Source organism: Zonotrichia albicollis, chromosome 23 (assembly GCF_047830755.1).
Source record: "Zonotrichia albicollis isolate bZonAlb1 chromosome 23, bZonAlb1.hap1, whole genome shotgun sequence".
Classification (NCBI taxonomy): domain Eukaryota; kingdom Metazoa; phylum Chordata; class Aves; order Passeriformes; family Passerellidae; genus Zonotrichia; species Zonotrichia albicollis.
In genome coordinates, this window is record NC_133841.1 from 115,684 (window position 1) to 131,776 (window position 16,093).

Genomic DNA, 16,093 nt, shown 5'->3' on the forward strand with positions numbered 1-16,093 from the left:
CCAATTTTCCACCCCAGTCCCCCACATTTCCCCCCTGGTATCACACAGGAGAGAATTTCATGAGGGGAATTTTTCAACAAAAACACCCAAATCCTTCATTGTTTGGGAAAAGGGGTGTGGGGGCCACCAAGATGAAAAATTCCCGAAATTTTCAGCGGCGCTGGAGCTTTTCTGGGAATCCTGGGGTTAAATTCCCTTTTCCATAACGAGCCAGAGCCATTTTACCTTTGGGCTGAGCTCGGCAGGGAGGGAGGAGCGGAGCGGGGAGGAAAATTCGGGAATTCTGCCCCTCCCAGGGGATCCTGAAAGGCTCTGGGAAAGCCCCAAATCGCAGGGAATTCTCCCCAAACTCCCGAGGGGGAATGTGGGGGAGCAGCCGGAGCCCCCCGAGCGGAAGGGGGCTGGGGGATGAGTGGAGACGTCATTTCCCAGGAAATCTGGGAGCGCCAGGAGGGGATTTTTTGGGAAAAGGGTGAAATTCCGCTCGGGATTCCACGCGGGGTGTGTCTGTAGGGACGCGGTTTGGGACATGGAAATGCTTTCTATTTATAAATATATTTATTTTTAATTCATGTATTCTATTTATATTGCAGTGGGCAGGGTACGGGAGGGAGGTGCTTCCCGAATAAACTCATTTTAATCCCAAATAAACTCATTTTAATATCAAATAAAGTAATTTTATGTCAAATTCCCCGGGGTTGTGGCCCCAGGACTTTTCTGTGTCCCCTGCACCTCCCGTTATCAATGCACGGCTCACTCTTGGCTGGGGTTTTTTACTCTTTTAGGGTTTTTTTGGAGATGGGAACAGACAGGATTGGGATCTTCCAGGATCCCACTGAGGGATCCCTGGGGTGGACTATTTTGGGGAACGAGCTCGGCCAGAAAACCTGGAAGTGTCTGCACTGGAATATCCCAATATCTGAATATGGGAATATTCGAATATTGGAATATCTGAATACCCAAATATTCCAATATCTGAATATCACAGCATCTGAATATCCAAATATCCAAATGTCTGAATATCAGAATATTGGAATATCAAAATACTGGAATATTCAAATGTTCGAACATCCAAATATTCAAATATTTGAATATCTGAATATCCTAATATCCAAATGTTTGAATATGTGAATATTGGAATATCCAAGTATTTGTGTTTATTTATGCATGGAATTGAGTATTCATTGGTGTGTGCATCTGGGTGTTTCTGAACTTCTGTGTTTGTATATTTGTTTATATATTTTTATATACGTTTATATATTTGTATGTAATTTATTTTTATTTATTTTAAAATATAATATGTAATTTATTTTTTATATACCCTTATGCTTTTATAAATTATTTTTTAATATGGATTTATTTATATACACATTTATGCATTTCTGTATTCACACATTCCAAACCCTCCCAGGCCACAAGAAAACCCCTGAAATATTCCCAGGACAATCCTCACCCAGGAAATTCCCCCCTTAGCCATTTGGATCCCAGGAAAGAGGAAATTAATGGAAATTACCCCAAATCCAGGGGTGCTGGCATTCCCTTCCCACCCTCGAGGGGGAAATGAGAGATTTGGAATAAAAAAGGGAGAGAAATCCTGGAGGATACACGGATTTGCCAGGAAAACCCCCGGAAACTGGATTAGAAATGAATTAGTCCCATCCCAGTTGAATTATTCCTCTTACAGGGAATGGTTTTATCCACTCCCTTTCCTTGCGGGAAGTAAAAAAATATCCCTAAAAATATTTGGAGTAAAATAGAAAACTTTGGGATAAAACAGAAAGATTTGGGATAAATTTAAAATCCCCTTGGGACGTTTTGAAACCACAGCGAGTTTGGTGCTACCAAACCCTAAAAGGGTGGGAAAAATCCCTTTTTTCTTTTTTTTTTTTTAACCTTTTCCCAAGTATTTCCGGTGATTGAGGCGTTTATTCGGGATGCGAACGGATCCTCCCGAATTCCCGGGATTTTCCAGGGATTAAGAGGGGAGCAGCTGCTCGGTGACCCGCGGTGACCCCGCTGACCCCAGAGCGACCCCGGCCCTACCCCGGAGCGCTCAGAAATGCAAAGTTGAAGTTTTCGGGAATTTGGAAAGAGCAGGAAGAGCGGGCAAGCGAGGGGGGAGGGGTTTTGTTGTCCAAAATGAGGGGTTTGGGGATAAAAAAGGGAAAATCCTATTTGGAGAGACTCGGCCCTAAAAGGATCACGGATTGCCTTGGGATGGGAAGCCTTGGAAAGGTTTTGATTCCAAAAACCAACGGATTGGATACAAATAAAAAGGGAGCAGTGACGAACGCTTCTTCCTGGGAATGCTCAGGGAGCAGAGATTCATCCCAAATTCCTAGACTTGCCTGAATTCCCCATTTTCCTTTTGGGGTGACACAAGGGAATTCTGTGGGAAGATCCCTCTTTTTGGGGAAAATCCTGGAAGTCCTATGGAAAGGCCCCTCCTTTTGAGTTGGGAAAGATGGGAATCCTGGGAAAAGGTGTCTCACTTTAGGGGGAAAATATGGGAATGCTGTGGAAATGTCCCTCTTTTTTGGGGGAAACCAGGGAATTCAGTGGAAATTCTCTTCCTTTTGGGGAAAAACCTGAAATCCTGTGGAAAGGCCTCTCATTTTAGGGGAAATATGGGAATCCTGTGGAAAAGTCGCTCTTTTGGGGGAAAAATATGAGAATCCTGTGGGAAAGCCCATCTGTTCTTGTTGAAAGGGACATAAAAACCCATAAAATCCCATCCCATCCCAGGCATCATCCCGGGGTTATTTTATCCTAAAACAATCCGAATTCGGGAATTTCCTACTCCCCGGCGCTGCCGCCCTGTCCCCACACGGTGGCAATGTCAGCCTGACTGCTCCAGGAATTCCCAAAAATCTTTGGGAATTTTTCCTTGGAGGAGCTTCAGGTCGGATTTTAGGGATAATTCCTGCCCTGGAGGGCGCTGGAGGGGCAGTGGGGGAGGGAGAATTCCTGGGAAGGTTCAGGATGTGGCGCTTGGGGACGCGGGACCAGGAAAGGGTCGGGCTCGGGGGTCTTGGGGGGCTTTTCCAAGGGAATAATTCCAGGATTTCGGGATTCCATGGAGCCTTTCACCCCGGAAGTGAAAGGGGGTGACCCTGGGGGTCTCTCCCGCCCCATTCCCAATCCCAGAATGTGCCGCTGGATCCCCTTGGAAGGAGCCGCGAGCTGGACCCAGAGGGACCCTCGGGCACAGAATCCAGAGGGGAAAATCCTGGAGAATCCTGGAAAATCTTCATCCAGGCCCCACACTGCCCCTCCAGGGTGACCGATCCAGAGGGGGATCCCGATCACCCCAAACCTGTCCCTGCCCCCCACCTTGGACCCCAAACTCAGATAGGCCCCTTGGGCTGCGAACACGGAATAAAAACCGGGAATAAAAGCCGGGAATAAAAACCGGGAATAAAAACCGAGAATAAAAACCAGGAGTAAGACCCGGGAATTCAACCGAGAGGGGGAGCGAGGATCGCAAAGAGCGCCAGAGCTCCAAATTGCGTCTCCATGGCAACGCCGGGCGATGCCGCGGCTCCGCCGCTCTCCTGGGGCTGGGGCCGGCCCTTCCCGCCTTCATCTCTCCTCTTCCATCCTTTTTTCCCTGATTTTCATCCCCCTTTTACCCTTCTGAAATTTGCCTTGGTGACTCAGCACGGGCAGAGGGATCGGCGCCCTCTGTTTGTCCTCAGCGCCCTCCCAAATCCTGCCTGGAGCTGGTTCCTTCCCAGGATGGAATTTTGGGCAGCTCCAGGAAGGACCCTCAGCACATCCCGGGCTCTCCTCCGCTCCTGGCTGCAGCTGGACCCAAATGTGCCTTAAAAAATCCCAATTCTACAAAATTCAGGAGGGATCCAGGGGCCAGGAGGGATCCCAGGGCCAGGAGGGCTCCGAGCCGCGGCTGTGGCGGGTCCCGCTCTGTCGCTGTCCCCTATGTGACCCGGGGTGGCCTCAGCACCGTGCCCCGGTTCCAGTCCGGGCCCTCAATCGCGGTGAGGAGCGCTTCATCCCCGCCCGAGCACTCCATCCTCCTCTTTTTTTCCTTTTTTTTTCCCCTTTTTCCGGCAGCGAGGTGTGAGCCGTGACTCAGCTCCCTCCTCCCGACGCCGCTCGAGCTGCACATCCTCACCTCGGCTGGGCACGGAAAATCCCCCAAACCCTTCTCTCTTCCCCATTCAGATCCAATCTCTAGCAATTCTGGAGCTGTCCCTGTCCCTGTCCCATCCCTGTCCCCGTCCCCGTCCCCATCCCCGTCCCTGTCCCCGTCCCTGTCCCTGTCCCTGTCCCATGGAGCCGTGCCCAGGAAATCATGGAATTCTGGGGGGATTTAGGGATCAAAGTGTCACGGAGCACAAAAATGTGACAAATCCGGTGTGGAAAGGGACATTTAACCATCCTGACCCCTTTCCTGCCCATTCTCTTCCTCCCTCTTCATGCACCAACAATTTCCACTGCAGGGAAATTTTATTCCCATACAATTCCCAATAAATTCCCATAAAACTCTTCCTCCTGAGCCTCTGGAGAAGCCCCTGGAATCTCCCAGGAATTTTGCTCCCCAACCCCTTGGGGCTGGGGGTGACCAATGAATTTAAGCCATTCCCATGTCCCTGCCGTGTCCTTGTCACTGTCCCTGCTGTCACAGGGGTGTCCCATGACACCATCCAGGTGCACTTTCCAACCTTTTGGCCTTTCCCAAAATATCCTGAGGCCATTTCAGGGGTTTTGGGGGGATCTGTTGCATGGAAGATCCCACAATTCCCGCCTGTTCCTGAGGGAATCCTGGGAAGGAGAGGAAAGGAGGGATCGAACCCAGCATGGCCAGCCCCAGTTTGGGGTCAGCGCAGGATTTTATGTGGGATCATGGAAATCTCGGTCACCCCCCCAAAGCTTCTCCTTCCCCCGGGAAAATCCTCTTAGGGCGTCCGGGAGGAATCCCAAAGCCTTGGGAAGCAGCTGGAGTCCCTTCCCGGCTCTGTCCCCATTAATGGCCAGGATTTGTCCCCATTTAGGGACAGAATTTGTCCCCATTTAGGGCCAACTCTGTCTCCATTTATGGTCAGGATCTGTCCCCATTCATTCTCAGACTCTGTGGGCCACCCCTGGAGTGGCCAAAACCCCATGGAGCAGAGGGAAATAATGGAATTCTGTGGGGATTTAGGCATCAAAGTGTAACAGGGAGCACAGAGAGGTGACACATCCAGGGTGGAAAGGGACATTTGACCCTCCCGACCCCTTTTCCGCCCCTTTCCTTTTCCCCTTTTCCCCCCCTTTCCTGTCCATCCTCTTCCTCCTCCATAGTGCTCCAACAGTTCCTTGCCCACACCACATTTTTGGATGAAAAACCCGGATTTTGGCTGCTGAAGGATAATTCCTCCCCCTTATCCCAGCCCAGGAATGTGACCTGGAAACCTGGGACCACTCCCATCCCATCCTCCTCCTCCTCGGGGGGTGAAAATTCATAAAAAATTCCCCGTTTTCCAGGAAATTTGGGAATTCGAGGCCAAGGCTATCCCCCCAAGGGATGGCAACGCCCAGCTCAGGGGACCCAAAGCTGCGGCTCCGGTTCCCGGTCCCTGTCCCTGCTGTCCCTGGTTGCCATGGAGATTTTCCCTCTTCCTGATGCCCACAGGGAAGCAGCGGGGACAGGGAGGGGACAGGGAGGGGACACTACGGAGGGCTGCCACCGCGGGGGTGCTGTCACCAGCAGGGCATTGCCACCAGCAAGGCACTGACACCATCATAGCGCTGTCACTAGCAGAGCACTGCCACCACCAGGGTACTGTCACTATCAGGGCATTGTCACCACCAGGGCACTGCCATCATCAGGGCACTGCCACCACCGGGGCACTGCCACCACCACAGCACCCCAGAGATTCCCAGGAGCGGGGTTGGGTGGTGACACCACAAATTTAGGGGATTGTGAGGGAAATGTCCGGGCTTTTCCCGGGATTCCAAGTGGATTTTTTCCAAGATTCCAGGTGGATTTTGGGAATACGAGCAAGGAATAGGAGGAATTTTGGAGATATGACTGAGGAACATGAGGAATTTTGGGAATATGAGGATGGAAAAGGCTCATTCTCAATCCAGCATCACAGACAGGACCCCAGAGGAGCAGGGCTGGGGGGTGACCCCACAGATTTAGGGGATTGGGAAGGGAATATTCCCAATATTCCTGCAGGATTCCAGGTGGGTTTGGGATTGGAAAAGGCGAATTCCCAGGATGGGCTGCGAGGGCCGGAGCGTGACTGGGAGCGGTAAAAACGGGAGCGGGGGCGCGGGGCCGGGCCGGCGGGGACACGGAGCCTCTGCCGAGGGACAGATGGCGGTGGGAGGGATCCGTGAGGAGCTGCGGCAAAAATCCCAGCGAGAACAGCTCGGGAGAGGATAGGGATTGGCTCGGGAAACTCCTCCCGGGAGAGGGAGGGTGAGGAGGGAGAGGAGGGCTGAGCCTGGAGAGAAGAAATCCTCTCCTGGTTGTGGGTTTGGGGTGGGATGGACAGGACTGCAGCCCTGAATTCCCGGGAATCCCAGTGGATGGCTCTCAGTGGCACTGGTGGCACTGGGAATGTCCCAGTGCTGTTGGAGTGGCACTTCCCTGCCCTGTGTGCACCCCAAAAAAACCCCCCAAATCTGCTCCTTGGCAGCGTTTGGTGCCCCTGGTTTTGGGATTCTGGGACAGTGCTGCCTCCACAAGGATGGAATCCCACTGGACCCAGGGAGAGATCTGGGATCAGCCCCGGGACAGCCCAAAGCCTGGGAGGGGGATGCACCCCAGGGATGGGGCATGGGTTGTGGGATGGATCCATGGGATTTGGGATACACCAATGGGGTGTGGGATGTGGGATGGATCCATGGGATTTGGGATGCACCCATGGGGTGTGGGATGTGGAATGTGGGATGGGTCCATGGGATGGCCTCATAAGATGGGGGATGGCCCCTGGCACCTGGAGGCCCCAAATTCCCTAGTGGCACCTCCAGGAGAGCAGGATTTGGGGCCTCCCAAATGATGAGGGGTTTCTAAGGTGCGGGGTGGAACTTCATCTCCACACCAAGACAAGGGCACTGGGAGATGATGGGGAGTACTGGGAAGTTGTGGGGTCACCCAGGACCACAGGAGGAGCCGCCTGTGCCCATCCCAGGGCAGGGACAGGGGGACACTTTGCGGCAGGTGCTGTCCCCGTGCCAGATCCACACCCCCCCCCCCCCATGTCCCCCGTGTCCCCCCCGGCGGGCTGTGGCTCCATGGGGACGCGCTGGGCCGGAAAAGGCCTCGGTTCCTGCACGATCCCATAATGGAGCCCTGGGGGCGGCTCTGCCGTTAATGCAGCCATGGGGGCGGGGGGGCTCCGGGGGGGACTCCTGACCCTGCCCTGACCCCGCTCCACCCTCCCGACTCCTCTCTGAGCCCTTCTGAGCCCCCCTCTACACCCCCTGAGCCCCCTGAGCCCCCAGGGTTGAGTCCCCACTGGGTGGGTGGCACTGGGTGTGTCCCCGAGGCACGGCCAGGCAGAGGATGAGCCCCTGTCACTGTGTCCCCACCACGGTGGAATCAAGGGCCGGGCCCTCCATGGCTGTGTCCCCACCGTGGTGACATCAAGGGCTGAGCTCTGTCCCCACGGTGGTGGGTGACACTGGGTGACACTGGGTGACACTGGGTGTGTCCCCACGGTGGTGGGCGCCGCCAGGCAGAGCCCGAGCCTCCCTCAGGGTGTCCCCACGGCTCTCGGTCACCGCTGTTCCAGCTGGCACCCGCTGTCCCCGGTGCCACCGTTGCCAGGGCCCGCGGGCAGCCGGCCCAGCCCTGTCCCTGTCCCCGCGCCAGCCGAGCGCTGCCCCTCCCACTTGCCCAGGTGCGCTCGCACCACAAATCCTCCCTCTTTTTCCCCAGAAATCCATCCCTCAGCCTGTGCCACCTCAGGGGACATGCCCGAGCTCTGTCCCCACCCCACCAACAACATCCCCTTCCCCCCCTCACCCCCCTGACGACCCCAAACCTCAGGGGACGGCTCCTCCCTCTCTCCCTCCCCGCGCGCGCTCCCGCGGGTCCCCGCTGTCACCCGGCGACAGCGACAGCGACGCGCGTGTGTCAGCGCTGCCGGCAAATCAGCGGAGAAAGGGAAAAAAAGCCAAACCAGCAACACCAGGAAAAAAAACCTTTTAAGAGGGAGAGAGAGGCCTTTTAGAGGCAGCGCGGGGCCGGGGGCAGCAGTGCCCCCCTCCCCGCGCGGATCCATCATGAGCTAATGTGTTTGTGCCGCTCGTTCGTTCGTTCGTTCGCTCCCTTTTGTACCTCGCGGGGCCGCGCGCTCTCCCACGCGCAGCCGGGCGCGCTCCCGGCGCGCTCCCCGCGCCCACTCCCCGCCGCCGCCGCCGCCGCCGCTCCTGCCGAGCCCGGCCGGGCCTGAAGCCCCTTCTCCCCGCAGGAAAGGAGAGGAGGAAAAATAAAAATAGAGGAAAAGCCGCCCCAAAAACCCCAAAAGCGCAGCAGCAGCCTCGGGGAGCAGCAATGGGGAATACACCCTCTCAAGGCATGTCACTCTCACTATGTGCATCCATTCTTAAGTAGCAGGTATTTTTTTTTATTTGTGTGGTTTTTTTGCCTCCCTTTCCTCCCTTCTCCCCAGCCCTGCTTTTCTCGGTGATGCCCGGGGTGGGGTGAGGGGGCCACACGATGCTGCCGGAGTTTTGGTGGCCGCCCAGCTGTGGCGCTCCGGAGGGGCGTGTGACAAGCGCCGGAACGCGGTGACCCCCCTGCCCCTCTGGGGACAGCGGGGCCGCGGGTGTGGGGTCGGTGCCGGCGGCGGGGCCGCGTTTTGGGGGCGATGTTGCCCCACCGGAGATGGGGAGCGCTGCGGGCTCTGGGGGTGCTCGGAGGGGGCGGGTTTTCGCCGATGGCCGCTCCAGCCGCCCTGGCCGGGGTTTAACCGGGATGTTTTGGTGGCCGAGCCGCGCTGGGAGAGGCCGGGCTCGGGATTTGTTCCCAGCTGGGCGCGGAGGGAGCCGCGGGCTCTCCCTCACCTGCTGCGTTCGCTTTTCCTCCTCGCTGCCTTTGCCGAGACACAAAGACCAGTGCGAGCCACCGGGTGGCCCCCGGGGCGACATTTTCAGCATCCTCACAGCACGGGGAAAAAAAAATTAAAAAAATATGTATAAATAAATAAATCCGGCGCATCCCGGGCTGGAGTGGGGAGTGGGGGGAGGAGACGTGGAGGGAAACTTAAAATAACTCCGGAGGTGGCCAGCCCTGAGCTGGCGGAGCCTTCGCGGGGTCCGGGTGCCGCCCTGCCCCGCGCCAGCCCCGCGAGGTGGCAGCGACACGGGCGGGGGACCCTTTGTCTGCCCTGGCCGCGGGCAGCTCCGAGCTCCCTCCGCTCTCTTTGTTCTCACCGTGGCACCAGGGCTGGGGAGCGGCGATGCAGCCGTGCCCACCCAGCCTGGCACCCCCCCGGCGGGCACCCAACTCCCCGGGAAGTTGGGCTGGGAGCTGGGAGCGCGGCCGGAACGGTCGGTGGGGCCCTCGGGAGCTGCGCCCCTTCCCGGCGCCCCCAGGGGTGACACGGGGGTCACAGCTCAGGGGAGGGGTCCCGCACCGGGAGGGGCGTTCAGCCCTTCCCAGGGATCCCAAAGCCGGACCCTGAGAACCCCAAAGCCCCAAGCCCGCGTTCTGGGGGTGCAGGTGCCCCCACGTCTTCTCCATCTTTGGGGTGCAGGTGCTCCCCAGCCACCCCTTTTGGGGGTGCAGGCACCATCCCGAGGGTTCAGGTGCTTCCCAGTCCCCATCTTTGGGGTTCAGGTGCTCCCCAGCCCCTCTGGACCCCCCACGGATTTCCCAGTGCTGGCAAAATGGGCGGGGGGGCCCTTTAAGGCCCCTCCTGTCCCCCCCAAACCCACCCGACGTTCAGGGCAGCGCAGCCCCGGGGCTGTTCCAGCCCCAGCGGCGGCTGCTGCCGGGTTTTAATGAGGAATTCATTTCCAACGCGTTAATTATCTCCCACCAGGCTGCCCCCGGCAATGCTCGGCAGCCCCTGGGAAGGGCTCGGTGCCCCCGGCAGGAGCCCCCTCCCCACTGGGAGCTGCTGAGCGGGACTGGGACCCCCTCGGGGGGTCATTCAGGAACCCCCGGCCGTGGCGGGGCGGTCACAGAGGGTTTTGGTGGCTTTGTGCAGAAGGAGCTGCGGGCTTTGTCCCCTCCCAGCAGGGTGGGATGGGCAGGGACGGATGCCCGCCCTCTTTTTTTGGAAATGTTGGGTTTTATGGAACGTCCTGGTCACAGTCTGGGGATGCTGGTGCCCCTCCTGAGAAAGGACAGGGTGGGGACAGCCCTGGCTGGGGACTGGCACTGACTGGGAGCTGTGGTTCACTGGTGGGGTTTGGGTGTCGGTGACAGGCTCAGCTCTGCTCCCTCATTTAGGAAAACTGCTGATTTCCCCCCAAAATGCGGCTTTGCCTTTAGGAAAAGGGGAATAAAGGCACGTCCCTGCTGGGCTGGGGTTGAACCTGGGCCCCATCCAATCTGGCTGGACACACTGGTGAGGGTGACACTTCTGTCCCCTCACGTTGTCCCTTCCCTTCCCTTCCCTTCCCTTCCCTTCCCTTCCCTTCCCTTCCCTTCCCTTCCCTTCCCTTCCCTTCCCTTCCCTTCCCTTCCCTTCCCTTCCCTTCCCTTCCCTTCCCTTCCCTTCCCTTCCCTTCCCTTCCCTTCCCTTCCCTTCCCTTCCCTTCCCTTCCCTTCCCTTCCCTTCCCTTCCCTTCCCTTCCCTTCCCTTCCCTTCCCTTCCCTTCCCTTCCCTTCCCTTCCCTTCCCTTCCCTTCCCTTCCCTTCCCTTCCCCTCTCCAAGATTCCCCCCAAATTCCCCAAATTTCCCCAAAATTCCCATATTCCCACCCTTCCCATGGCAGCGGGGTGCCCTTGGCTCCGGAGTGTCACCCGCGGTCCCCAGGGGCCACCTCGGCTGGGCAGAGCCATCAGGCCAGGGTTTAATTAGAGCCATCGATTGTGGCCATCGATCCCGCGCGCCCTGGGGACAGCGGCGACACGTGGCAGCCTCACCCCATGGCAGGGGCTGGCGGGGAGGGGACAGGGCCAGGGTGGCACAGTCCCTGTCCATGTCCCTGTGACAGGATATGGGAGTGATCCTGGGAAGGGGCAGGAGCTCCTGAGGGAGAGGGAATGTTCATCTTGGAGAAAAGGGGGATCAGGAGGGACCTTCTGAGGTCCCTGACAGGAGGGGACAGCCAGAGGGGCTGGGCTGTGATCCCAAGGGACAGGAGGAGAGGGAATGGCCACAGTTGGGATGAGAGGATCCCACAGGGCTGGGATGAGAGGATCCTCCAGGTCCTTGCAGCGCTAATCATTCCATGACCCCATGAAATTCCATAATCCCATGATATTCCATGATCCTACAAAACTCGAGCTCCCCAGGGTGAAGAGCTGAAGCCGCTTCCCCAGACTGTGGGACTGTCCCATTCCAAACCCCCAAATCGGGGCTCTGACCCCCCGAGCCAGCACCCCATTCCCCCAGGCTTTGGCGACATCCCAAATCCATCCCCGGGAGGATTCTCAGCGCTCTGAGACCCCTCCCTTCCCCTCCTTCCCCTCCCTCCCCGTGCCAGCTGCAGGTGCTGCAGGACTCGAGGGCTCTTCAGGCTGAGCCCTCCCCGATCACAGCTCGGGGACAATGAAACTTTGCTGTCAGCTGGTTTTATTTTATTTTTATTTTATCCCTCCCCCCGCTCGCTTTCCACTTTCAGAATCCATGCAAATGATGGGGTTTGGGTTTTTTCTCAATTTTTTAAAGATTTTTTTTTTTTGAGATTCATCTCCAGCAGATGATGGAGAGGGTGGGAGGAAAAGGAAGGGAAGGGAAAGGAGTGGGACAAAAACACTTCGGGGTTGTTTGTGTTGTTCTCTCACTGCTGAAATGTTCTGATTGCGGAGGCAGAGGAGGAGCTCAGTGATCAGGGAACAGCGAAAAGCTGGGAAATGTGGGAGCTGAATCCCAGCCCCAAACAGGGAAATATGGGAGCTGAATTCCCGCTGCAAACTGGTCCTGTTCGGGTGTGTCGCTGTCCCCAGGTCCTGTCAGGGTGTGGCGCTGTCCCCTCCTTCCCCCGCTCCTACTCCGTCCCTCCCTCCCTCCGTCCCTCCCCGCGGTCCCCGCCATCAAATCCAGGAGCGCTCGGGGATTTTCAGCCCTTCCCGAGAAGAGAGCCTCCAAAGGACTCTCAAGGACACCGCCATGGAGCCTTCCCTGCCTTCTCCTCCTCTTCCTCCTCCCCCCCTGCCAAGCCCCGCTCCTTCCCCCGGAATCTCCCAAATCCATCCCCGTCCCCGCAGGTGACACAGCTCCGTCCCCACCCCCGAGGGTCTCAGGTGGGCTCCGGGCTCCTCCCCCCCCCCCGCCGAATCCCGTAAAATTCTCTGCAGAATCCCAGAAATTGGCGCTCATGGGGAGCTTGGGGCAGGATGGATTCCCCATAGGGTCACATTCCTGGAATTTGAGGGAATTTTTGGCTGCCCCATCCCAGGAGAAATAACTCAGGAGAGTGAAAATTGGGAGATTTTCCCAGCTTTTAACTCTCTTCCATCCAAACTTTGGGAAACCTGGGTGTTCCCAGGGCAGGTCCCAGCCCTGAGGTCATGCAGGTGAGGCCAAGATCAAAGCTTGGGAATTCCCAGGCTTTGGAATTCCAGCTGGGAATTCATTATTCTAGTCAGGAATTCATTATTCCAGCTGGAAATTCATGATCCCAGTTGGGAATTCATGGTTCCAGCAGGGAATTCACGATCCCAGTTGGGAATTCATTATTCCAGCTGGGAATTCATTATGCCAGCTGGGAATTCACTATCCCAGTTGGGAATTCATTATGCCAGCTGGGAATTCATGGTTCCAGCTGGGAATTCATGATCCCAGCTGGGAACTCAAGCTGGGAGCACCCCCGGCCTTCCCCCCAAAATCCCCAGGAGAGGATTGGAGAGCTCCACTCTCCCTGGAAAACCGAAGGAGCCATTTTTGGCTCCTCCTTTCTCTTTTCCCCCTAAAATTCCCAAATTTTCACCTTTCAGGTGTCACTAGGGAGAGGAAGGAGATTCCCGCAGATTTTCCTGGCAGGTTGCAAAACGCAGCATAAATAATTCATCCCCTCCTCAATTATCAAAACAAAGGAATGAAGTGAATTTCCGAAGGATTTTCCACTCACATTCCATGGTTTTTATTGGTTTTTTGTTTCCCTGCTTTTCTCATGCCTCGGAGATGATACTCACAGTGGCTGTGAAATTCCTTCCCAGTTTTCACATCCATCGCCAGGAGCCTCCAAAATCTCTTTTTGGGGGTGAAAATGCCCCAAAAATCCAGGGGAAATGGGGATAAAAGGGCTTGGCCAGGTTTTTCATCCTCTGGGGGGGTTTTGGGGTGTAGGAAAGGTAGTGGATCCCTTTCCCACCCTATTCCTGGCAGAAAAAGGGATTTTTGTGGAGTGTGTGTCCCCTCTCGCCCTGTCCTTGTCACCCCTTTGCCACCACTCTTTTATTTCGGATTTTTTCTCTGTGTTTCGCTTGCTCTGATTAATTTCTTTCTTTCCCTCCATCTGAATTCCCGGGGGAAAAAAAAAAAAAAAAAAAAAAAAAAAAAAAAAAAAAAAAAACAACAATAATAAAAAATTCCCAGCTGGAATTTCCCAAATTCATGAATCTCCTCCTTTACTGTCCCTACCCAGGGCTCCATGGAATTGCGGGCGGGAAGAAGCCAGGACTGTGTTCCCTTTGTTTAAAGTCTCCAGGTCAGTACCGGGGGCCGACAGCGTCCTCCCCTTTTCCCTGGATTTCCCACAATTCCATGATTTTCACTGTTTCCCTGCCCCTCTCCCAGCAGCCGGGCCCGTGGTGGGTGAGGGTAGCACCCAGAGCCCCAATTTTGGGACGTTTTAAAGGGTCCCACTCATTTTTGGGATGTTTTAGAATGTCGTGCCCAGATTTTGGGATGTTTTTAGGAGGTTCCTGCCTGGATTTTGGTTGATATCCGTGGTCGAGGCGTCGCTTCCCAAACTTTTGATGGAGGACAGGATGGATTTGTGGAGTTTTATGGTCCTGGAGGATCCTTGGTGCTCCTGGAAGGATCCCTGGTGATCCTGGAGAGATTTTGGGTGTTGCTAAAAGGATTCCTGGTGTTCCTGGAGGGGTCCTGGTGATCCTAAAAGGATCCTTGGTGCTCTGCTTTTTTATTATTTTTGGGATTGTTTTTGGGATTCAGTGGTGATGGTTTTTTGGAATTCAATGGTGATGACTTTTTGGATTCACTGGCTACATTTTTGGGATTCAACAGTGATTTATTTTGGAATTCAGTGATGCTGCTTGTTTGGGACTCAACTGTAGTGTTTTGGGGGATTCAATCATGATTTTTGGGGGATTGAGTGATGATGGGTCTTTGGGATTCAGTGGTGACTTTTTTGGGACTCAGTGGTGATTCTTTGGGATTCAGTGGAGATGGGTTTTTGGGATTCAGTGCAATCCTAAGGGATCCAGTGGTTGAATGGCTCAGGCAGCTCCTGGAGGAAGCACAGCAGCACAAGGAAGCACAGCAGAGAATTTGTAGGATCTGTGGGATTTGGGGAATCTTTTCCAAACAGGAAGGCCCCTCCCGACCCATCTTTCCCCACCAGTCCTGAACCAGGGCCCACAAACCCTTGGTGACACCTCCTGAGTCACGAGCACCAGGGTGACATCCCGAAGGATGTTGATGTGGGATCAGGAGCGAGAATTATGGAAAAAAAACACATTTTCCCGACCCTTTGGAACATTTTCCCTGCCTCCCGTCTGCTTTTCCGCCTCTGTCTGGGGGGATGAAAGCGCCGCCGCGTCCTGGCGGAGGTGACAGCGCCAGCGAGGCCACCACTAATGGGGACATTAATGAATTTTGTCTCCCGGCCCTAAAGCACCTCCTGACCCTTCCCAAGGGTTGCGAACACCTGGAGGAAACCGGCGCCACTTTCATCCAGCCCGGAAAAACCGTGGAGCAGCCAGGGAGGGGGTGGAGGTGGCTTTTGTCCCCAAAAGTCCCCGGGTTTTGTCACCAAAGTCCTGCTGAAGGTGACAGGAGGAGGCTGGCGTGGGATGAGCCGGGAATTCTCTGTGGGAATGGTGGGAATGCTCATAGCTTCCCAGGGGAAGGGGTGGAGGCCACAGGTGTCCCAGAGCAGGGGACAGGGGAAGGGACCCGTGGGACAGGGGAAAGTGTCCCCACCCCATAGAGACAGGTTGTCCCCATCCCAGTGGGACAGGGGAAGGAATTGTTCCCAACCCTGTGGGACAGGGGAAGGGATTGTCCCCACCATCCTGGGACAGGGGAAGGTTTGTCCCCATCCCACTGGGAGAAAGTAAAATATTGTCCCCAACCCCGTGGGACAGAGGAAGTTTGTAACCATCCCAGTGGGACACAGAAGGGGTGTCTCCAACCCGGTGGGACAAGGAAGGGTTGTTCCCAAACTCGTGGGACAGAGGAAGTTTGTCCTCCTCCCAGTGGGACAGGGAAATCCCCCGGTCCCCACTTCCCGCCACCGTTTGCCTTTTAATTACAATTATCCAATTATTGCTCCTTCCCCAGGGGCTTTTTCCTCCCCTCCTTGTAAAATTGGAGCGCAACCAGTGGCATCTTCATCCTCCTCATCCTTCTCATCCTCATCCACCCTGTTCTCATCCTCCTTCTCCTCATCCTCCTCATTCTCATCCTCCTCATCCTGTGCATTCTCCTCATCCTCCTCCTTATCCTCACATCCTCATCCTCCTTATCCTCATTCTCCTCTTCCTCCTCCTTCTCCCCATCCTCCTCACCCTCCTCCTCCTCCTCCCTGGAGCTGTCTGAGCTTCCCGTTCCCTCGCTGGCTCCTGGCCCCTGGCCCCGGTTGCCACCTGGCCACCCTCGCTGCAGAAGCTCCAGACGCTTCCCCCTGGGAATTCCGGGGTGCATCCACAGGTGATCCACCCCAGGAGAAACTCGGGGTGCAGTGAAATTAATTTCCCGGTAAAAATCCCCCGGTGGAAGCAATTCCCGGTGGAAATTCCCTGGGATCCGTGGCCTGGAGCTGCTTTTCC

General features: G+C 55.9%; 1 protein-coding gene across 4 annotated transcripts in view; it reads left to right on the forward strand.

The window, feature by feature from the left end:
• The first annotated feature begins 8,049 nt into the window (after positions 1-8,049).
• Positions 8,050-16,093, forward strand: part of SRCIN1 (SRC kinase signaling inhibitor 1) — a 59,576-nt gene continuing 51,532 nt past the window's right edge. Inside the window, exons 1-2 of one of the 4 annotated variants that reach the window (XM_074557595.1) lie at positions 8,050-8,534; positions 13,723-13,785. In XM_074557595.1, coding sequence (XP_074413696.1) covers positions 8,513-8,534; positions 13,723-13,785 — 85 coding nt within the window. In that variant the 5' untranslated portion in view covers positions 8,050-8,512. Of the gene's footprint in view, positions 8,576-13,722; positions 13,786-16,093 lie in introns of all 4 variants that reach the window. The other 3 variants (XM_074557597.1, XM_074557598.1, XM_074557596.1) reach the window with 3 other exon arrangements.